The 24,156-nt window shown below is 38.5% G+C and overlaps 3 protein-coding genes across 4 annotated transcripts in view; all 3 read right to left on the bottom strand.

Moving 5' to 3' along the window:
* S100A10 (S100 calcium binding protein A10) overlaps positions 1-24,156 on the bottom strand; it is a 462,639-nt gene that overhangs the window by 342,863 nt on the left and 95,620 nt on the right. The window lies entirely within an intron of this gene.
* The window catches only part of S100A11 (S100 calcium binding protein A11), a 399,965-nt gene that overhangs the window by 280,189 nt on the left and 95,620 nt on the right, over positions 1-24,156 (bottom strand). The gene's annotated exons all lie outside the window — the stretch shown is intronic.
* Positions 8,107-24,156, bottom strand: part of LOC138162638 (hornerin-like) — a 111,676-nt gene continuing 95,626 nt past the window's right edge. Inside the window, exons 2-4 of one of the 2 annotated variants that reach the window (XM_069089978.1) lie at positions 14,383-14,434; positions 13,340-13,493; positions 8,107-11,899 (exon numbers count right to left, since the gene is read on the bottom strand). In XM_069089978.1, coding sequence (XP_068946079.1) covers positions 9,293-11,899; positions 13,340-13,471 — 2,739 coding nt within the window. In that variant the 5' untranslated portion in view covers positions 13,472-13,493; positions 14,383-14,434 and the 3' untranslated portion in view covers positions 8,107-9,292. The remainder of the gene's footprint in view (positions 11,900-13,339; positions 13,494-14,382; positions 14,435-24,156) is intronic. The other variant, XM_069089977.1, reaches the window with a different exon arrangement.

The raw sequence follows: 24,156 nt of genomic DNA, 5'->3' as shown, positions 1-24,156 counted from the left end.
CTGTAATGGGAATGTAAATTTTTAAGATCTTCCCTGCCCCAGGCTCCAGGTGCACTTTAGCCTAGGGGCAGGGAAGATCTTAAAAATTTACATTCCCATTACAGAAAGGAAGGAAGAACAAAAGAAATACAGAATTCCAGTATCCTATAAGTGAAGTCAAGCAGAACACATTCCCACAATGGTCAAAACTAAAGATGATTTTGTAATTCCTCATATTAATCCACTGTGTCTCTGTCATGAGATGGGTACTCCTCTTCTTTGTCATTCTTAAATCTTTCAAGAGACTTTTTTTTAAAAGCAATCAGGGTTAAGTAACTTGCTCAAGGTTACATGGCCAGGTGTTTCTGGGTGGGTGCTAAGTGTCTGAACCCTGGATTCGAGTTGGTTCTCTTACTTGCTGTGCTACCTGGCTGCTCCAAGAGACTTTGTTTTAATAATCTTGATATTATAGTATAAGTGGTTCTGGTTTGGTTTACTTCACTTTGTGTTAGCTCATTAAAGTCCTACATTTCTTCAAAACTATGCTTTTTCTCATTTCTTACAGCAAAATGTTTTTTCTTCCATTCACATCCCACAGTTTATTTAGCCATTTCTCAGTTGATGGGGTGTCCTTTAGCTTCCAAATATATACATTCCTAGACTTTACAGCTTGGTGACTCTTGCCTTATTTCCATTTTTTCCCTCATTTTTTGGGTGGTGAAAACAGACTCTATTCTTAGCTCAGATCCCCTTCCTTTATTTCTCCCTTTCAGTGGGGGAAAAAAGAGAAAAACAGCCCATTTGTAACATATAAGCATATAGTTAAACAAAACATTCACAGATTAAATATGTACAAAAATGTGTAGATCGTTTAACATCTTGAGTCCATCACCTTTCTGTCAGGTGGTGGGTAGCATGCTTCCTCTTTGGTGCAATCATGGTTGGCCATTACATTGATCAGAATTCTCAAATATTTCAAAATTGCTTGTTGTTATGTTGTTGTAGTACTTATGTCTAAATTGTTCTCCTGACTGTGATCGCTTTCATTAATTCATTCTAAGTATTCCAGAATTTCTCTGAAATGGTGTCTTTTGTCATTTTTTTTAACATGGAGAAATGGTATTCCATTGTATTCATATACTCTCATTTATCCAGCTGTTCCCTGACTAAATGAACACTCCCTTAGTTTCCCCTTCTTTGGCATTCACTACAAAAAGAGCTGTTATAAATATTTTTGCACAGATTTTTTTTTACCTTTTTTTTAACCCCTTTGGATCTACTAGTGGTATGGTTAAGCTAAAGGGAAGACACAGTTAGTACCTTTTGGGGTATAGTTCCAGATTGCTCTCTAGACTTGCTAGACCAATCCACATCTCCACCCAAAGTGCTTTAATGTGACTCTTGACCAACAATCACTCCCCTCAACCTTTGGCCTTCTCCCTATTTTGGGGTCGTATTTGTAAATCTGATGAGTATGAGATGGAGCCTTAGAGTTACTTTAATTCTTGTTTATTAATGATTTTAGACTTTTAAAAAGTTTGGCTTTTGGTAGCATTTTTTTCCTATTGAAAATTGCTTGCTCATATTCTTTGACCAAGTATCTAATTGAGGAGTGGTCAGGAAGAGAACACACATTTGTATATTGTCTTCAATGTGCTAAGCAGCTTACAAATATCATTTCATCTCATCTTCACAACAATCCTGTGAGGTAGGGGCTGCTGTTACCCCCATTTTGCCACTGAAAAAAAATGAGGCAAGCAGAGATTAAGTGATTTGCCCAAAATAATATTGATTGGTTTAAGATTAGGAAAGAAATATAACAGGGCTGTATATTGTCACCTTATTTAACTTATATGCAGAATATATCATGTGAAATGCCAGGGTGGATGAATCAAAATCTAGAATTAAGATTGTTGAGAGAAATAGCCACCGTCTAAGAAATGCAGATGATTCCACTCTGATGACAGAAAGTGAATAGGAATTAAGAAGCCTCTTGATGAGGGTGAAAAAGGAGAGCTAAAAGCTGGCTTGAAGCTTGCCATGAAAAAAGTCTAAGATCATGGCAACTGGTCCCATCACTTCCTGACAAACAGAAGGAGAAGAAATGGAAACAGTATTTGATTTTATATTCTTGGGCTCAAATCACTGCAGATGGTGACTGCAGCCATGAAATTAAGATATGCTTGTTTTTTGGAAGGAAAACTATGGAAAATCTGGACAGAATACTAAAAAGCAGAGACATTCCCTTGCCGACAAAAGACCATATAGTCAAAGCTATGGTATTCTAATAGAAATATATGGCAGTTAGAATGTTAGACTATAAGGACAGTTGAATGCCAGAGAATCAATGCTCCTGAATTGTGGTTCTGGAGAAGACTTTTGAAAGTCCCTTGGACAGGAAGGAGGTCAAATCAGTCAATACTTAAAGAAATTAATTCAAGGTATTCACTGGAAGGACAAATACTGCAACTGAAGTTTAAATACTTTGGCTACACAATGAGAAGACAACTCATTGGAAAAGACCCTGATGTTTAGGAAAGAAAAAAGGAAAGGAAGGTGGCAGAGGATAAGATGGATAAATAGTGTCATGGAAACAATGAACATGAGTTTGGACAGACTTCAGGAGATAGTGGAGTATAGAAGGGTCTAGTGTGATATGGCCCATGGGGTCACAAAGAGTTGAACATGACTGAAAAACTGAACAACAACAAACCAGGATCACACAACTAGTGAGTATCTGAGGCAAAATTTGCACTTAGACCTTCTTGACTCCAGGTGATCGGTGAATTTTTTCAATTTATATTTTGCCCTCTAGAATATCAAGGCAATTTTCCTTGAGAATTTCTTGAAGAATGATTTCTAGGCTCTTTTTGTTGATCATGGCTCTGGTAGTCCAATAATTTTAAAATGATCTTTCCTGGATCTATTTTCCAGGTCAGTGGTTTTTCCAATGATATATTTCACACTGCTATTTTTTTTCATTTTATTGGCTCTATTTTATAGTATCTTGATTTCTCATAAAGTCATTAGCTTCCATTTACTCTAATCTAATTTTGAAGAAATTATTCTCTTCAGTGAGTTTCCATCTGGCCAATTTGGCTTTTTAAGGCATTCTTCTCTTCATTGGCTTTTTGTGTCTCTTTTGTCATTTGATTTAGTCTATTTTTTAAGGTGTTAATTTCTTCAGTCAGGTTGTTGACCTGCTTTTCATGATTTTCTTTCATCACTCTCATTTCTCTTCCCATTTTTTCCTCCACTTCTCTTTCTTGATTTCCAAAATCCTTCTTGAGCTCCTGTATGGCCTGCAACCAATTAATATTTTTGTTGGAAGCTTTTGATACAGGAGTTTTGACTTTGTTGTCTTCTTCTGGTTCCATGTTTTGATCCATTCTGCTCCCCCCCCCCAAAAAAAAAAAGATTCTATGATCTGATTGCTCTTCCTCTGCTCATCTTGGCAGCCAATTACTTGATTTTTGAGCTCTTTGCCATGGTAGAACTCTACTTCCAGGGTGGACAGAGCTGTGTCCCAAATTGCTGGTGTTTTTGCAGTTGTTGTCAGAGCTATGAGGAGGGTGCCTTCTCTACAGCCACCACAATCTCTTGCACGCTAGTGTTCCTGACCCCAGGACCACCACCCAAGACTCTGACCCAGATCCAAGCAGGTCAAAGCAAGAGTGATTACCCTCTGAATGATCATTTGGTACCCCTACACTCTGCAGGCCAGGAGCTCTGGAGGTAGCCACATGACAGTAGCTGCAGCTGCCCCAGTGCTGCCACCTCTTACCCTAGGGGCAGGGGCTGGGCAGTGTTCTTCTCTCACCCACTTCCAATAGAGTTCCCTACTGACCTTTTACTTTCTCTTTGGTGTTTATGAGTTGAGAAGTCTGGAAACCACCACAGCTGCTGGTGATTCACTCTCCTGAAGTCTGCTCTGGCAGGTCTGGGCCACGAGTCTGGGCTGGCTCACACAGGACTGCACTCAACTTCCAGCCTGGTGTGATAGACCCTTCTTGTTGGCCTTCCAGGTTGCCTTCAGTGGGAGATTTGTTTCTCTCTGTCACTTTGTGGATTCTGTAGCTCTAAAATTTGTTTAGAATCATTTTTTGCAGGTATTGGAGGTGATTAGTAGTTCCTGCTTTTACTCTGCCATCTACGACTTGTAAAATTTTAGCACTACATGATGAAGGGTTGCAAGCATGAGATTTTCCTTTGGAATTATTGTGGGTATTTGATCAAATATAAGCTATTTTATATAAAAAATTATGGCCAATTTTCTGGTACTATTCCCTGCAGGACAGTTTTATCATATTCTTTTTGAAGACCTATAATTAAGTTATCTGTTGCTATAGCCTCCTAACTGGTTTCCCTACCTCAAGTCCTCCCAGACTCCAATTCACCTTCCACAAAGCTGTTAAAGTGGTTTTTACTAAATCCTATATTTTACCATGTTGTCCTTCCCTCTACACAGCAACCTCCTGTGGCTCTTTATTTCTCCTAGGATCAAATAGGAACTCCTTGTTTGTCTTTTAAAGCCCTTCATACCCCGATCCTTTCATATCCTTCCAATCTTCTCACATAATACTTACTTAGACTGGTCTATGTGCTGTTCTCCACACTTACTGTGCCTTCTCCTCTCTCCATGCCTTTGCATTAGCTATCTATCCCAGATACTTTCAATCCCTTCCTTGGTCATTAGTGAATACAACTATTAAAATGCAAATAAATATAAATATTTCATCAATTGACCTCTAAATAATCTATTCTCAAGTCCATAATTTTGCCTTCTATAGAATTCATATTCTTTCAAAAGTACAGTGTAACCTTTACAAATAGGAATATATACATCAAAAATAATCACAAATATACACACTCTTGCCAACACTTGGGAGGTATAATTCTCTTACCCCTGTGTACCAGCTCAGTTAATGGGGAGGGTAAAAGGATTAGGTTCATAGTTTAGCTTGTTTCCCATAGAGCACAGTCTCAGCTTTAAGTCCAAAAAACTCCAGTGGGTTTGAGTCCTTATGCTGAGATTGCTGGCTGCTGCATCATCCCTCCTGAAATCCTGGCTCACTCTGGGTACTGAGTGCAGGAGAGCAAAGGAAAAGATGGTAGAAAGAGAGCAAATATCTTGGTGGAACTACTTGTACAGGTGCAAATCAGTGAGGCTACCCTCACCAATCACAGCCAGGTGGTGAAGTGGACAGAGCTGGACCTGGAGTCGGGAAGACTCAAGTTCTCAAAGAGATGAGAGTACCAGAACATCTTATTTGTCTCCTGAGATACATGTATGGGGGTCATGAAGCAACAGTTTAGAATTGAAAATGGAACAACTGATTAGTTTAATAGTGGAAAAGGAACATAACAAGGCTGTATATTGTTACCTTATTTATTTAGCTTATAGGCAGAGTATATCATGCAAGATGTCATTTTGGATGAATCAAAAGCTAAAATTAAAGTTACGGGGAGGAAAATCAACCATCTCAGATATGCTGATGATACCACTCTGATGGTAGAAAGTAAAGGATAGTTAAGAAGCATCTTGATGAGGCTGAAAGAGGAAAGTGTAAAAACTGGCTTGAAGCTTGAAATAAAAAAAAATAAAGGAAGCGAAGATTATGGCCATTGGTCCTATCACTTTCTGGGAAACAGAGGGAGAAAAAATGGAAGCAGTATTAGATTTTATGTTCTTGGACTTAAAGATCATTGTAGACAGTGACTGTGCTCATGGAATTAACAGGCATTTGTTCCTTGGTAGGAAAGCAAGGACAAATCTGGATAGCATGCTAAAAAGCAGACACATCACCTTGCTAACAAAGGTCCATATAGTCAGAGCTATGCTTTTTCGAGTAGTAATGTAAGGCTGTGAGTTTGACTTTAAGGAAAGCTAAGAGTTGTAGAATTTACATTTTCAAATTTTGGTGCTAGAGAAAATTTTTGAGAGTCCCTTGGACAGCAAGGATATCAAATAAAGATATCAAATTAAAGAACTTAAACCAGGGTATTCACTGGAAGGACAAATACTGAAGCTAAACCTTGAATGCTTTGGTAACACAACGAAAAGACAAGATCCACTAGAAAAGACCCTGATGTTGGGAAAGATTGAAGGCAGAAGGAAAAGGGGATGGCAGAGGATGACAGGGATGGAGAGTGTCATCATGGTAGCAGAGAACATAAGCTTGGTGAGCTTTCCAGAGATAGTGAAGGATAGAAGGGCCTGATGTGCTATGGTCCACCAGGTCATAAAGATTTGCACGTGACTGAACAACAACAACAACAAAAACTCTCACCCACGTGCTAGAGGACACAGGTCTCTACCTTCCTCAAACTAGACATGTTCAGAAGCAAAGTTACAATTGTCTTTTGCTTTTTTTCTGCCAAATGTTCCTCTGCTTGTGTTTTTTTGTGTTCTAAATGTGTAATTTTTCAGAGCCATGTTTCTTTGGAGAAATTCCCTATCATTGGGAGACAGGGTACAGTGCAAAGAGTGCTATACTTAGTCATGGGATGTGTGTTCAAATCCTTGTTCTGCTGTTTAATACCTGTATAAGCTTAGACAAGTCACTTCAACTTTCTAGACTTTGGTTCCTTTTCTATATAAAGAGGAGTTTGAATTTCTTGAATTTTAAGATTTCTTTGAGCTCTAAATCAATTGTTTCCCCTTCCTCCCTTAAATATTTCTAATTTAAACTTTAAAGAAAAAAAGAAAGTGACAAATATTGGAGGAGATGTGGAAAAATTGGGACCCTAATTCATTGTTGGTGAAATCGTGAACTTATCCAAACATTTTGGAGAGCAATCTGGAATTATGCCCAAAGAGTTATTAAACTGCCTTTGACCCAGTGATACAACTGCTAGATCTATTTCCAGACATGATCAGGGAAAAGAACCTGTATGTTCTAAAATATTTATAGCATTTCTCTTTGTGTTGGCAAAGAACTGGAAATTGTGGGTATGCCTGTCAGTTGGGGAATGGCTCAATGATTTGTGCTATATGATTGTGATAGAATATTATTGTTCTATAAGAAATTATGAGTCAGTGATTTTAGAAAAACGTGAATAGACTTTCACAAAATAATGAAGAGCAAAATGAGCAGAACCAAGATAATGTTGTATACAGTAGTGACAATATCATCTTAAGAGCAACTTTGAGTAAATAAATAATTTTGACTATTATAAATACCCAAATTAACTATAAAGCATACGAAGGAAGATGTAGTCTATATCCAGAGAAAGAACTGATAGGTGGAAGTATGTATAGAATGATTTTACATACATACACACATGTACATGTATGTATATATATATATATACATATACATATTTGTGTCTAATAGGAGCCATTTCTAGGGTGGAGGGGAGGAATTAAAAAATAAATTTACATGATAACTTTATTATATATTTAAAAGGAATAGCAAATTATACATAATAGATTTTCATTTTCATGTGCAATCATATTTTTATTATACTATATTATGGAAATGTTTCTTTTATTCCATAAATCAAAAATAAAATAAAAAGGGAAAAAGCTGCATTTCCATTTGGAGCAAAATTGGAGTGTCTTACTGTTTTATGATGATCTTTGGGGAAACTACAGATTTATCTTTTTTATCAGTATTTTTGGTGTTACTTTCTTTGTAATATATGTACACAATTGCACAGACATACATAGACACAGACACACATTCTACGTCTTCTGTCTTCCCTGAGATTTTGTCCATTTTTCCTTTCATGCTTGTGAGTTTTATGGTTCTTTAAATTCGTTTTTTGTCTTTCAGTCTATTTCTTTTATTTGCAGTGACATATCTCTATCTCCCCTTCTCATTCTTGATCTTTTCTTCCTTTAACCATTACACATACCCCCAAGACTGAGCATAAAGTTGTGGAATGTGAGAGCCTATTTAGAGAGCTATATAAAGTCTACCATGTGGGAAGAGGATTGCCCCAGGGTAACTTTTTCATGCTCTTTGTCTTAGGCATGGAAGATCATGAGTCATCTCTTATAACTAACTAGATGTTATTGTCTTCTACTCCCTCCCCAGTTTTCCTACTTTTGCTTCCCACAGTTGTGCAGAATTAATACCTTTGGGCTACTGTTGATACAAAGCAGAGAAGATACAGACCATATTATTTTATATTCAATTGTTTATTGTCAATTATATTGAAGTTCAATTTGCAGAATTTACTGAATGTCCTATAGTAATGAAGGGTCAATAATATTGAGTTTGTTAACAGTCAATTGTAAGAGCTATACAATAATAATATACATTGCCCCTTGCCTTCTCCTTATAGATAATATCCTTCAAAGTGGAAAGTCTGGTGAAAGGAACAGGTAAGTCAGAAGTTGAAGAAATTGTTACTTATATTTCTTTCCAGTTTAGAACAGTTTCAGAATGAACATCCTTTAATGTTGTTAGAGCCCACATTTTTGCTCCTTGGATCAAAATGGGAGACATTCCTATCTTTCAACCACTATTATTTTATCCACTTCTGAGGGAGGAGGACATAGTACCAATTCCTCTTAAAGACTGTTGATTTGCCTATCAAAGATGCTCTAAGGAATCAAGGTTTGGTGAACATTATGAACTGAAACGAGCTGAAGATGCATGCCTGCTTTTACAATGCTCATCTCTATTCCCACAGTAGGGCACTATATTTGGAACATAGGGGTGGAAGTACAAATTTGGAATTCAAGACCAGGGATGTAATCAACTATCTTTTAGCTCATTGGAGATTATTGATCAACCACAATAAAATTCACAACCACAAAGGTGTTCCATAAATTGAGTTCTCAAATGAAGAAAAATACCATTGTTATGTCAAACACCAAAGACACTTCTTAATTTGGTTTTCCAATCAATCACTGACTGTATTTACCTCCTTTTATTTATTTCCCTCTCGATGTCCTAATCAAGGAATCTACAAGCTACATTAGGAAATGAAACAGCTAGAAGAATTCAAAAGCAAAAAGAAATATAAGTACACAATTCTATATATGATAGAGGAATAAAAAAGATGCTCTGACTCCAGAAATAAGTATTATGCTAAAGGATTGGGTCATAGTTTCTGTTGTTCATTTCTTTTCTTATTTCATTGGTCAATCTTCTGATTTAATTTAATTGAATACTAAAATCAAAATTTTAGGATACAGTAATTGTCAAAATATATAAATGGTAGAGTGAGAAAGCAAATAGGTCTCTCCCATAAATGGATACACATGTCAAAGAAGAATCATAGAGTTATAGTATGTTTTACCACTAAATCTGGTTAACTAGAAGAGGAAAAAGACAGATCCTCAAGGACTAGAATGTATCTACTCATAGGAAGATTCCTTCTCTCTCTTTAAAGAAGACTGATCTGAGCCATATTCAGAGCCAAAGCCTGAGCCCTGTCTCCCAGAGCTGGAGGACTGTTGGGAATTGGAACTATGTCCTTGACCTACAGAAATGCCTATCTTGCCATGTGGACCAGATGCATGACCCCTGTTTCTTGATAACTGACCTGAATCTGATCCATATTGGCCAGAGGTAGAGGACTGACTGGAGTGAGACCCAGACCCAGACCCAGATCCAGACCCAGACCCTGAGTTATATTTCCCTGAGCTTGAAGACTGATGGGAGCTGGAACTATGTCCTTGACCTTGATCTGTTTCAGATTGCTCACCTGAGCTGGACCTATGTCTTCTCTGAGACGAGGATTGGCCTGAGCCTGAACCATGTCTCCCAGAGCTGGAATGACCTGATCTAGACCCCTGTTGCTTAGAACTTGAAGACTGCCCTAAGCCAGATTCAGAGCCAGAGCTAGAACCTGAGCCAGAATCTGAGTGTGAGTTACGTTGACCAGATCTAGAAGACTGCCGAGAACTGGAACTATGCTCTTGTCCTACAGGAATGCCTATCTTGGGGTGTGAACCAGATCCATGACCCTTGTTGCTTGATGACTGACCTATTCCTGACCCATATTGGCCAGAACTAGAAGACTGACTAGAGCCAGACCTAGACCTATCTTTCCCTGAGCTAGAAGACTGATGGGAGCTGGAACTATGTCCTTGACCTTGATCTGTTCCAGATTGCTCACCTGAGCTGGACCTATGTCTTCTCTGAGACGAGGATTGGCCCGAGCCTGAACCATGTCTCCCAGAGCTGGAATGACCTAATCTAGACCCCTGTTGCTTAGAACTTGAAGATTGCCCTGAGCCATATTCAGAGCCAGAGCTAGAACCTGAACCAGAATCTGAGTGTGAGCCGTGTTGGCCAGATCTGGAAGACTGCTGAGAACTGGAACTCTGTCTTTGACCTACAGGAACACCTGTAGTGCCATATGGACTAGATCCACGACCCCTGTTGCTTGATGACTGACCTGTTCCTGACCCATATTGGCCAGAGCTAGAAGACTGACTAGAGTGAGACCTAGACCCATCTTTCCCTGAGCTAGAAGACTGATGGGAGCTGGAACTACGTCCTTGACCTTGATCTGTTCCAGATTGCTCACCTGAGCTGGACCTATGTCTTCTCTGAGACGAGGATTGGCCTGAGCCTGAACCATGTCTCCCAGAGCTGGAATGATCTAATCTAGACCCCTGTTGCTTAGAACTTGAAGATTGCCCTGAGCCATATTCAGAGCCAGAGCTAGAACCTGAATCAGAATCTGAGTGTGAGCCGTGTTGGCCAGATCTGGAAGACTGCTGAGAACTGGAACTCTGTCCTTGACCTACAGGAACACCTGTCGTGCCATATGGACTAGATCCACGACCCCTGTTGCTTGATGACTGATCTGTTCCTGACCCATATTGGCCAGAGGCAGAGGATTGACTAGAACCAGAGCCATCATTCCTTGAGCTAGAAGACTGATGGGAGCTGGAACTACGTCCTTGACCTTGATCTGTTCCAGATTGCTCACCTGAGCTGGACCTATGTCTTCTCTGAGACAAGGATTGGCCTGAGCCTGAACCATGTCTCCCAGAGCTGGAATGATCTGATCTAGACCCCTGTTGCTTAGAACTTGAAGACTGCCCTGAGCCATATTCAGAGCCAGAGTGTGAGCCTGAACCAGAATCTGAGTGTGAACCATGTTGGCCAGACCTGGAGGACTGCTGGGACCTGGAACTATGCTCTTGTCCTACAGTAATGCCTATCTTGGGATGTGAACCAGATCCATGTCCCCTTCTGGTAGATGACTGACCTGATCCTGAACCATCTTGACCAGTGCTAGAGGACTGCCTGGAGCCAGAACCTGAGCCTGAGCCAGAGCCAGAGGCAGAATTGTATTTCCCTGTGCTTGAGTACTGAAGGCTTCTGAAACTTTCTTCTTGTCCTTCAAAAGTCACTGATGGGACCTTTTCTCTAGATTCATTTTCTTGTTTCTTACATTCATTTTTTTGACTCTTTTTGGATTTGTATTTTTCCCCACCCTCTTGACTTACATTTTCAGAGTCAGTTTCATATTCTTCTCCATGTACTCTGGATGGACTTGTCCTTGAATGATGTCTCCTTCCTTCCTGTTTGGTTGAGCTGGATGCATGTTTATCTTCATTACTCTTTCCTGAATTTCTTGAATTTGACCCATGATTTCTTTTCTTTGAGTCCTTCTGCTGTGAGCTCCTCTCTCTTCCTCCCAAGTCAGACCTATGGCCAACTTTCTGTGTTTCCTGTGATTGCCCATCTCTGGATTTCCTGTGTTCTTTTTCAGTTTTCCAACTTGAATGATTGGAATCTGACTCCCCTCTTTTTTGTTCTTCTTCCTCTTCTCTTTCAGTCTGATCCTCATGGTGACTGTGGCAGTACTCTGTCTTGAAGGTTTTGTTGAATGCCATGGCTAGTTTGAATACCATCAATAGGAACTCAGTAAAATCTATTTTCCTGTTACGATCGTGATCCATATTAAGCATGAAGACATCCACAGTATCAGCATCTTCTGGATTCTATACAAGAGCGAGATGCAAAAAAAGAAAAGCAATGAATCTGAAATGCATCTCCACTAATTAAAGGAGTGTTGTCCAACACCACCTAGTTTTGCACCTACGTAGACTCCAACCAGTCCCTGATACCCTGCCCTTATTCTGTTCCTTGTCGCTGGTCAGCGGGTCATATTTAGGGAACAAGCAGCATTAGCTAGCTGGATAAGAGGTTGAGTGAATATAGGACAACTGGTGCTTTTGGAGTTATAATGTATATTATAGAAACTGTAGGCTAAATTTGTTATCAACCTTTGGGAATCACCAATCAGCAAATGTGATTGACTTTCCTCTTCGTCTTTGTTTCTCATACCCTCTGAAAACCCCTAAACGTGTTTTTCTTCCTTCCTTCCCTCCTTTTTGCAGTCATGGTTAAGTGACTTGCCCAGGGTCACACAGCTAGTAAGTGTCTGAAGCCAGCTTTGAACTCAGGTCCTCCTGACTTTAGCCCTGTGCTTTATCTACTGTACCACTTAGCTATCCCAGAATCTCTGCTTTCAATGAATAGGCAATTCCCAAACAAGGAAGTCTCACCTCTACCAATTCAAGATAGAAACTTTTCAGCAATACATAATTTTAGAGAGTTGCCTTTAGTACTTAGACTTGTCCAGGGTCACACCACCTGTATATGTTAGTAGGGAGCTGAATACAGATCTTCTTGGGTTCAAGGTCAGTTCATTATCCACTACCTCACTAAGCATCAGATATTATTATTTATGTGTTAGATTCTAGAATGCCCTTTATAGGACTCAGATGGAATATTGATTATGTGAATCTTTTGCTTCCTACTTACTAGAAACAAATGGTAGCTAGGATGTTGTACAGGTCTTTAGGGATTGCAAAACACTACATGTATACATATTGTCTCATGTTGATCCTTACAATAACCCTGTAAAGTAGATGCTTCTCTTTTTCCCATTTTACAGATGAACAGCCTGAAGCAGAAACATGGTAAGTGCCTTGCTCAGGGTTACACAACTAATAAGAGTCTGAAGCAGGATTCGACCTCAGTTCTTCCTCCCTGCCAGTGCAGCTAGGTAGGACAGTGGATAGAGCGCTGGCCTTCCTGGGTGCAGTACCTGAGTTCAAATCTGACTTCAGACACTTACTAGCTGTAGGACCCTAGGCAGTCACTTGGCTTTGCTTGCCTCAGTTTCCTCATCTATAAAATGAGCTGGAGAAGGAAATGATTAATCACTCCAGTGTCTTTGCCAGTAACTCTCAAATGGAGTCATTGAGATGCAGGTACCACTGGAAAACCACTCAATCACAGCTTCCTCCCTCTTGTATTCTATTCACTATGCCAGCTTTTTAGGTGGGGCTGTATATGACAGATGCAACAAAACAAAACAAAAAGCCACGCCTGCCTGCTGTCACGGCCCATTGGATGTAACAGAAAGCTCTCACCTTCAGAATACACTGCAGCTCTTTTCTCAGAAATTCCTTCAATGCACTTTGGCTCATCGTGTCCTCCTCTTGGTCACAATATTGGTAGAAGACATCCAGGATGGTGGAGATGCTGGTCAGGAGATGAGACATCTTGGTGCACAATTTAATTGGCCTAGAGGGAGAAAGATGTGACCCATCTCTGTCATTTTTTTATTCCTTTAAGAGGCATTAGTATTAATTAATTGGAATAATATTCTTAATTTATTTCCCATGTTATCTGTTTCACCTGTGAAACAGTCTCATGGAGGAAAGATGGGGTAGAGGCAATTCATTCTTGTCAATGCCATGGAACACTCAGTCCTAGAGATCTTAAGCTCTGAGGTCCCACAGGAAGCCAGGAAAGACAGGACTGGAAGAAAGGCTGCTCTTACCAGCTAAGGATGACCTTAAAGGGAGGGGAAAGCAAAACTCCCAGGTGTTCATGGTACAATAGTCAGAAATGTGCTAGAAAGGGACTTAGAAATGATCTTGTTGCCCACCCCCACTTTACAGATAAGGAGAGTGAGACTCAGTTCAAATGACATGCCTAAGTGAAGGGGACAGATGAAAGGGAAGAAAAAGAAATAATCATTTATAAAGTACCCACTATGTGTCAGGCATTGTGCTAAGCTCTCTGCAAATTTCTCATTTGGTCTTCACACCAAATCTGAGAAGTAGGTTTATTATGATATATAATGTATTATATTATTACATAATATATATTATAAAATAATTATTATAACCCCAATTTTACAGGTGAGGAAACTGAGGCAGACAGTGGTTAAGTGACTTGCCCAGGGCACACAGCTAGTGAATGTCTGACTTCAAATTTGAACTCAGGTCTTTCTGACTCTAGCCCAGCTGCCTGAGATCACAGAGCTACTGAGGGCAAGAGCTCTGATCTGGACCCTGTTCTGCTGGCTCCAGTTCAGGCCTCCTGTTCCAATCACCCCAACTCCCAGATATACTCCTGGGATAACACTAGGTGCCTGCAGTCTTAGCAAGACTGAGTCCCCACTTACCTAGTTCACTGAAGGAACAAGTAGGAAGAAAATGCAAGCAACTTGTAGGGTACTGAGTGTCTAGGATGCTGGGCTTTTTATACTGGGTTTAATTGTCCATCTCAGGATGGCAACTCCCTTTTTGTGGGATGATCTGATTCATTCTGAACCAAACCCAGTGCCACCTCTCCTCCACCCCTGTCATCAGGGACATTGGCTAAGCTCACTGCTTCTTACCTACTCATCTGTGATTACGTTAGGAGCTTCCCAATTTGTCCCAGCATCAGTCCTCACCTGTCAGTGTCTTAGGACATTTTACATAAGGATCTCAGTGGGCACCATAAATTTGCTGAAGGTAAGGACTTTAGGATTGTAGGGTTATAGGATTTAGATCTGGAAAAAGGCCATGGCAATTTCAATGTCCAAGATCCTAATTTTCCAAAGGAATAAATGACCTGAATATGTGAAAACCATTCATCAGCTCTTACTGTGTGCCAAGCACTGTGCTCGTTACACAAACACAATAGCAAAGCAGCACCTTCCCTAAATAAACTTCTATTCAAACAAGAGGGAAGACTATGTAAAGGGGAATTGTGACCAGGGAAGGGTGTTAGGATCTGGGGAAACAAAGGGATGCCAAGTGGAGCCACAGGAAAATTGACTGAACTGCAGAAAATTGGCTGCTGAGGATACAGTTTGCAAAGAGGAAGAGAAAGCACATGATAAATTATGGATATCAATAAGAATCCTAGAGTGGTTGTTAGCATGGGATATAAAGCATGGTTTGGCCTCATCGGGGGCAGGTTAGAGATAGTCAATATCCTTTTTCTAGGATGGTGTTAATTTTTTTGTATTAATAATCATTATTCACGGTGCTCTATAGTTTCCTGAGTTTTGATGGCTAATCCTTCTTCAAATCTTTACTATGATCATTCTCAGTCCAAGTTATTTTGTCTCTGATTCCATGTTCCTTCTATCATTTTGGCTTCTGGCTACCCTCAGGGCCCTATACATAGCTTTTTCCAGAATGAGTCGAAGTCTTGAGAGGTAAAAACCTTGTTCGAGAGAAGGCAGTCCCTTATGCTCATTGCACTCCTATGAAATTCATTATAAGGCATCTGGTTTTTGTGACAAATACCTCACTCTTTCTTCCATCCCCACCTCTCTGATATGGTAGTATTTTCTTCCACTTCTTAGATGAGTCTTAATTTCTAATCCTTCTTCATTGATTTTATCTTATTCTCCCAAGTTTCCCCTCTTGTTAAGAGACTGGAAAATTACTATCTTCTACTTATCACAGGACCAGGTGAGGATTCGTTCCCAGAATCCCCTTTTCTGGTTTTCCATCTTCCTATGTATATGACTTCCCTTTATGTAATCCTTTCCATAAAAGATATTGACTCATTATAAGGTATGAATATTCATCTACTTTTCTCTTTTCCCCTTTTCCTGATTATTTAAGGTCCTCTTTAAAGTTTTAGCTTCTTTTCGACTCAGTGATAATTGAAAAAACTATGCAGTCCAAATTTTTTCAAAAGAGCAAAGCAAGGGGGTGGGTAGGTGGTGCAGTGAATAGAGCACTGGCCCTGGAGTCAGGAGGACCTGAGTTGAATTCTGGCCTTAGACACTTAACACAAAAGAACTAGCCATGTGACCTTGGACAAGTCACTTAACCCCAATTGCCCTACCATTTCCCCCTCCAAAAAGAAAAAGAAAAGAGCAAAACACCAATAGCTTATAAATATGAGAGACTTCATTTCATGGATTAGTTTTTTTATAATTGCCCCTATTTATTGTTCTTATATTTTTCTTTCATTTAAGTGTTTTCAAGACAATAGTTCTACTCGCCTCCATTTAAAGTTAAAAACAACCCTGAAGTTAACGAACACCAAAGAAGATGAGGTAATAGATGACGCATTAGACAATCAGTATTAATCTCTTTGATATGATTCCATAGCTGTAGTGGTTCTAAGTTCTCTGTCTTAGGTCCCAGAGGTGTGAACTGCAGATTTAAAGTTCACTTGCTTAATCGTAGGAAACTAACTACAGGACTTCCGCCCTTGTTTTTGCCTTGTTATGAAGGCCTATCCCAGAGTGGCAGAGACGACTCAGCAATGTGGAAAGCCTTTTCCCCCAAGCTATTTTTGTTGTTCCTCTATCCTTCATCATCCCTCTATTACCCAACATGGGGAGGTGGCCATGAGCGTTTGGCCAATAAGTGACTCTGTGGGCCTGTGGCCTGCTTTCCTACCAGCCCATTGGCCCATCTAGATGTTTTGACATATGTTTATCAGCCTAGCCCATGAGTGTGCTAGTCAGCCACGTAGGATCTTCTGAAAGGTCAAAATAGGTCTGTCAAGGTCTGCTCATCGGTTTATTTGCCAAATAATGGTATTTTTTTTATTTTATGTAGACCCTCCTGGAGGGTCAAGGTCAAGGACTATCAGCCCATGAGATTCTTTAAAAATTTTTTTCATTTTATTTTTAATTTATGTAATAAAACAAGCATTTCCATCACAGAGTATAATAAAAAAGATGATTGCATATGAAAATGCAAATCTACTATGCACAACTTGCTATTCTTTTCAAATATACAACAAAATTATCATGTAAATTTGTCAACCAATGAGATTCTGCATTTTTAGTTTGCTTTATCTGTTTGAGGATCAAGCACTATATATTTAAGGCCCTAGAGGATGGGGCCATCTCAGATTATAGGAAATATCCGAGGTCCACTTCATTAGAGGGGGCTATAGACCTTTTAATAAAGTTCTATTGGTTTGTAAAATCTAGTTGGAATAAAACTTGGCAGATCAGTTAACTCCATAAAGGAACATTTAAAATGACTCAGGATTGATTTAAAATTATAGTTCAAATTTTAAGAACAGTTTTATTAATAATGAAATATGTTCAGGAGAGATTCAGTGGAATAGGGATTCAGGGAAGTGTTAAAAATAAGAAAAACTTAGGAGATAGTACAGGAGAAATTAGAATAAATCTCTTGTGAATTTAAATAATCCCACAACTCAGAATTTAAAAAGAAATACATTTGCTAAATCCAAAGAAGCTTCAGTTAGCCAATCTTAAATCTGAAGTTTTGAGATATCAATCTGTGAAACTGGAAAAATTGTACTTAACATTGGAATGAGTTGATTGCAAGAAGGAATTTTTATTATTAGAAGGCAGAACAAGGAAAGTTTAGAGCATCTTCAGAAAGGCCAAAAGTGGGTAGAATTGGAGTTAATTTGCCCTTCTTTTGTTTACTGCTTTTGAACAACCAACTTTAAGGCACCAAGCAAGTCCTGATTGGGAATCTCAGATTGAAGGTGAATCCCCAAATGCTCCCAGAAAGAGAAAAGCTTGTTTTGAGATCAGGAAGCAACTTAAGATAAGTGAAATTTGGCAATGCTGCTATAGTTTAAACCAATTGTTTAGGTAAACTAAAACATAGTAAAACCTGTTGAAATCAATGGAAGTGAAAATAAGTTACAAATTCCATTTTGGTAGAGATATAATTAGTAAGACTATAATAAATTAGGGTAAAAATCAATGAGGATAGAATTGAGTTTAGAACATAGGAATAAATTACATGCATGCATACCTGATAGAGGGTTCTTTGATCACAAAAGATCAAATTAAAATGAGCATATGGTTTATAAATAAAGTATAAAAATACCATAGTTTTGAGAGGTCAAAACAGAACTTGTAAATAATTTCAGAACAAATAAACATTTTACAACTTATTAGTTTATTGCATCATAAAATAAACCATGATGCTCTGGAATCAGAATAAATGGACTTGGCTTTTAGTGATTTGAAAACCAATAGAGAATAAGTAGTGTAAATCCTGTTAACTCTACATGAAGTTAAAACTTTTAATAAAAACAGAAACTTTAAAATCAAGAAATTATTATAGTGCAAATAAAAGGATCTTTCTAATTCAAATCAATGTCAAATATATATTAAAGAATAAGCACTTGGATAATATTGGACCCTGAAATTTGAAATCTTGGCAGTTAATAACCTTTGCGAAATTTGAGATTTGAAAATGAATACCATTAACAATTATAGAATCATATTTCATCTAAGTGAATTCAAAGTTAAGTGAGTATAATAGGGATTTTTGTTAAAATAATTAGAAAATTGAATAACCTAATAACCTACAGTATTGGAAAATATTAGATCTTTGTAAAAGGAAGAGGTAATTAAGAATGAAGATCATTCATAATCAACAGCACCAAAATGGAAGCTGCTTTTGAAAATATGGTTCAGTGTTTCATTTAGAGTGCATAATAAAGAAGATGGTAATAATAACTTCCTGTAGTAAGAGGACTAGCAGAGACCCCAATTCTAATATCTGTGTTTTGATATCTAGTTCTAATATTTGTGATATTCTTGTGACATAATTGGGCTCAGGATGATTGCCCTGGTCATTGCCAAGTAAATTACTTTAGTTAATAGTTGGATGAATGCTTTTCCAGCATAAAAGAGGTTAACTTTTGAGAAGGAAATGTGGAAGTGTGTGGGGGTAGGGGAAACCTTATACTTTGCAGTTGTACTCATTAAGTTGAATTTGACTGTCACTTATAAAAACCATAAGCCTTAAATTAATTGGAATGAACTGTGTATTTGTTGAACTATGTATTCCACTAACGAACCAAAAAAAGGGTGACAGTATTGTAATTAATTGTTTTTGTGGAATAAAAATGAACCTATGTAAAGTGAAAAACAAGAAAAGTTCAATTTTTGTAACCTTTAATCAAGGAGGAATATGAAATGAAAGAAAAGATGGCATTCTGAGCAAGTAAGGGTGAGAGAAGTAGAAAGTTTAAGGAAAGTTGGAGCCTGTTTGCACTGACACAGTGTGAATGCAGGGTTTGAAAATAAATGATTTGAAGTTCTGAAAAGGAGACCTGAGAAAAAGTTTTTTGACCCCACTGAAATAGAAAAGATTAGGGAATTTTTTTAAAGCAATGCCCCTTTGATAGTTGCTACATATCTCCCTTCCCCAATCAATATAATATTACAAAAATAAGTAGAAATTGGACAAATGCATATTAGTAAAACTGATTGCTATAGAAAAGATTATTTCTTTGCTCTGGTTTAGTTATGATAAAGGATTAGTAATTTTTAAAATGTAAAGGAATTTGTCTCTTTGAGTGGTTTAGAGAAATAAAGAAGTAGTAATGGGGTCTGGGAGAATCACCATGGATTTTTTTTTATTTTTTTTAAGCAATTGGGGTTAAGTAACTTGCTCAAGGTTACATGGCCAGTTATTATTTCTGGGTGTGGTGCTGAGTATCTGAGCCCAGATTTGATCCAGGTCATCCCGACACTGGAGCCGGTGCTCTTACTCGCTGAGCCACCTGGCCGCCCCACCATGGATTTTTAATATGAGTCAAGTAAAAAATTGCCACTACTAATTATAACTTAAAAATGGATTGGATTTAAAATTTAGTTTTAAAGCTACATTATAATTGTAGTACATTAAAAGATTTAATCAGTCTTTGTATGTACAAGATGATAATAAATATTTGGACCTAACTCTCAGGGTTGTTAGGGGAAGCACATGATTGTGGAGTTCTTAGCATGGTGCATGGCATGAGTAAGAATTCAATTGGACATAGGTACTTTTCTTAATTAGCATGAAATGTTAACAAATTTGCTGACATATTTCAGGAATTCAAATTCTAAAGGAGACATTATAGACTAAACATTTTAAACCACTTCTGAAAACAGGCCTTTGAAACTCCTTGAACCAATTTTTAAGACCTAGAAAAAGCCTGATATATGATAAGCACTATATAAACTACAATTCTGTGAAAATATCAGGGATTGTAAGACGAATAAATTTCAATGAATTGATGAATTTGAAATGCATTTGACTAAATTAATATCACCTAGTATAGTTCATTTTAATAAACTAGAAAATAATAATAACTAATCGTTGGGAGAGGAGAATGGCAGAGTCCTCTTCCAAATTCTCTTTTTGTGAGTTAGGAGATTTTAACAACTCTGCAGATTTGGTATTGTGCAACTCTGCCCTACTGCCATTTTAACTAGGACCTCTAAAGTGGGTGTTATTTAATAAAATTTAGAAAGTTATGTAACTGTATTTTTAATGCTATTTAAAAATTTTTATTTTTAATTTATGGAATCAAACAAGCATCTTATTCCTTCGGAGCAATTCTGGAGTGTCCTACTGGTTTTTTTTATGTTTGCAAAGTATTTTATTTATTTTATTTTAATATATAGAAAAGAACACACATTTCTATAATATAATAAAAAAGATGATTGCATGTGAAACTGCAAATCTATCATGTTCAACTTGCTATTGCTTTAAAATACATAATAATCACATAAATTTATTTTTATTCCTTTTTCCCATGCCCCCACTCTAGAGATATCTACCATTAGACACAAATACATACATACATGCATATATATATATGTATAGGTGTACAAAATCATTCTATACATACTTCCATCAGTTGTTTTTCTGGATGTAGATAGTGTCTTTCTTAATATGTTCTTTGTAGTTAATTTGGGTATTTGTAATATCAAAATTACTTATTTGCTCTAAGTTGTTTTTAAAACTATTGAATGGGAGACAAGAATTAATATCCATCATAATTTATACTCTAGAGTTGGGCTTTGGAGCAACCTGTGATTTCATCGATGATGGATCACATGTGGAAAGGCTTTCTATTGATGCAGATCAGCATCTATTCTATGATTTATAACTTCCCAGGAAACTGAGAAGTTAAGTGACTTGCCTATGGTCATATAGCTAGAATTTGGTTATTTGTATACAGTCTACAATGTAGGAAGAGGATAACTCCAGCATGGATGTTTCATGGGCTTTTTCTCAGGCATAGAAGACCACGAGTCACCTCTTATAACTAACTACATGTTATTGTCGTCCATGCCATCCCCAGTTTTCCTACTATTGCTTGCCACAGCTGGGCAGAATCAACTTTGGAGTATTTTTGGTGTAAAGTAGAGAAGATACAGAGCATATTATTTCATAAGCAATTGTTTATTATCAATTACATTGAAATTCAATTTTCAAAATTTACCCAATGTCCTACAGCAATGAAGAATCAATAATCTTGAATTTGTTAACAGTCAATTATAAGAGTTATACAATAATAACATACATTTCTCCTTATAGGCAACATTCTCCAAAGTGGAAAGTCTGGTGAAAGGAAAAGATAGTCTAAAATCAGAGGTTCAGAAATTGTTCCCTGTCTTTCTATCCAGTCTGGAACAGTTTCGAATGAGCATCCTTTAATATTGTTAGAGCCCACATTTTTGCTCTTTGGATCAAAATGAGAGACTATCTTTCAACCACTATTTTTTTGTTCACTTCTTAGGCAAATGGAAATGGAGCCAATTTCTCTTAAAAACTGTTGATTTGTCTATAAAAGACACTCTAAGGAATCAAGGTTTAGTGACCACTTTGAACTTAAAAGAACTGAAGATGCACCATTGCTTTGATGGCCAAGACCAGTTTCCCTACATAATGGCACAGATCTGGAACATGGTGCTGGAAATACAAATCTGGTTTTCAGGACTGGGAATTCAATAAACTATCATTTAGTTGTCAAATGAGGAAAAACCCAATAGTTAATGTTAACCATCCAAGACATTTCTACTGTAATTCACCAGTCAATTAGAGAAAGTAGGTCCTTTAACTTATTTTCCATACAATGTCCTAATCAAGAAATCTATAAGCTACATTGCTAAATGGTATAGCAAAAAGAAACTAAAAGCAAATAGAAAGAAAAAAATAAAGTTCTATATTGAATGAAAGAATGACAAAAAAAGATGCCACTAATAGCAGAAGGAAAGATTATGATAAAGATAAAAGTCATATGTTGTGATGCTATTTATATTTCCTCTTTCCTTGGCCAATTTTTTGAAGGCATTAAGTAAAAAAAAAATACCTTCAAAATCCTGGGATATATCTCAGCAAGAAGAATTGAAAAATAAAAGCCAAAATCTGTGAAAGATAAAGTAAGAAAATGATTAAGTGGTCAATCAAAAGTGGATTGATATATGAGGAAAAAACTAAATCTGTAAATTGCTTATTACTACTAAGACTGGTTACATAGAAGAAGAAGAATATGGTCTCTTTAGAAGTAAAACATGGATATTCATCTGATCATGATTTAGAGAAGATTAAGAGAAGAAATATTCTGAGACAGATTCAGAATCAGAGTGAGAGACTTAGCAAGAACTTGACAAGGGACAAGAGTAAGACCCATAACTACAGTTGGAGCCTGAGTCCTATAAACTAGAGCTGGCAGGATGGGGGAATTGGAATTATGCACTTTTCCCCCGCTACTGCTACCTGAACTAGATCGATATCCCTTTCTTCAGGATGACTGGTAATAAATTGAACCATATTGGCCACAGTGGAAAGACTTACAGGAACTGGAGCCAGAGCCTTTGCAGGCAGTTGAGCCATAAGCTGAATCAGATTCAGAGTTTGAGTTGGAACCTAAGTAGGAGTCAGAGTCAGATCCAGAGCTACCAGATGACTGACCTGATCCAACCCCAGTTTCACCAGCACTAGAAGACTGCCTGGAGCCTGGACTAGAGCTAGAGCCAGAGAATTTGTCAGAGGCTGAGCTACAGCCTGAGCCATAGTGGCAAGAGTTGGAGACTTGCTGGGAATTGGAATTATGCCATTGTCTAACGTGACTGCTTGATCTTCTACCTGAACTAGATCCATGACCGTTGCTGCTGGAGGACTGCCTGGAACCTGAACCATATTGGCCAGAGCTATATGACTTCCTGGAGCTAGAGCCAGAGCCAGATCCAGACCCAGAGCTCAAGTCAGAGCCATATTGGACAGAGCTGGAGCCTGATCGTGAGCCATTGCGGCCAGAACTGGAAGAGCGTTGGGAACTGGAAGTTTGCCCTTCTCTAGGATGACTGCTGGACCTTCCACCTGAACTAGACCCACATCGCTTGTTGCTAGATGACTGACCTGATTGCCCTGAGCCAGATGATTTCCTAGAGCCAGAGGCAGAGCTCTTACCAGAGTCTTTCCCAGATCCTGAGCTTGAGCTATATTCTGATTCAGATTCAGAGCCAGAGTTGGAACCTGAGTCGGAACAGGAGCCAGAGCCAGAGCCATCTTGGCCAAAGCCATATTGGCCAGAGCTGGAGGAGTGCTGGGAACTGGAACTTTGACCTTGTCTACCCTGACTGCTTAATCTTCCACCTGAACTGGATCCCTGGCCCTTGCTGCTGGAGGACTGCCTGGAACCTGAACCATATTGGCCAGAGCTAGATAATTTCCTGGAGCCAGAGCCAGAGCCAGAGCCAGAGCCAGAGCTATATTGGCCAGAGCGGGAGCCGGATCGTGAGCCATCACGGCTAGAACTGGAAGAACGCTGGGAACTGGAAGTTGGCCCTTGTCTATGACGACTGCTGGACCTTCCACCTGCACTAGATCCACGTCCCTTGTTGCTAGATGACTGACCTGATTGCCCTGAGCCAGATGATTTCTTAGAGCCAGAGCTCTTGCCAGAGCGTTTTGCAGATCCTGATTCTGAGTTTGAGCCATATTCTGATTCAGATTCAGAGCCAGAGCTGGAACCGGAGCCTGAAGAGGAGCTAGAGCCAGATCTATCTTGGCCAGAGCTGGAGGAGTGCCGGGAACTGGAACTTTGCCCCTGTCTACCATGACTACTTGATCTTCCACCCGAACTAGATCTCTGGCCCTTGCGGCTGGAGGACTGCCTGGAACCTGAACCATATTGGCCAGAGCTAGATGACTTC

Source organism: Petaurus breviceps, unplaced genomic scaffold, assembly GCF_028583685.1.
Source record: "Petaurus breviceps papuanus isolate PSGF00001 unplaced genomic scaffold, PetGlider_PUasm1.0 186, whole genome shotgun sequence".
Lineage (NCBI taxonomy): Eukaryota > Metazoa > Chordata > Mammalia > Diprotodontia > Petauridae > Petaurus > Petaurus breviceps.
The sequence above is the reverse complement of the archived record's forward strand: the minus strand, read 5'-3'. Positions and strand labels throughout refer to the sequence as shown.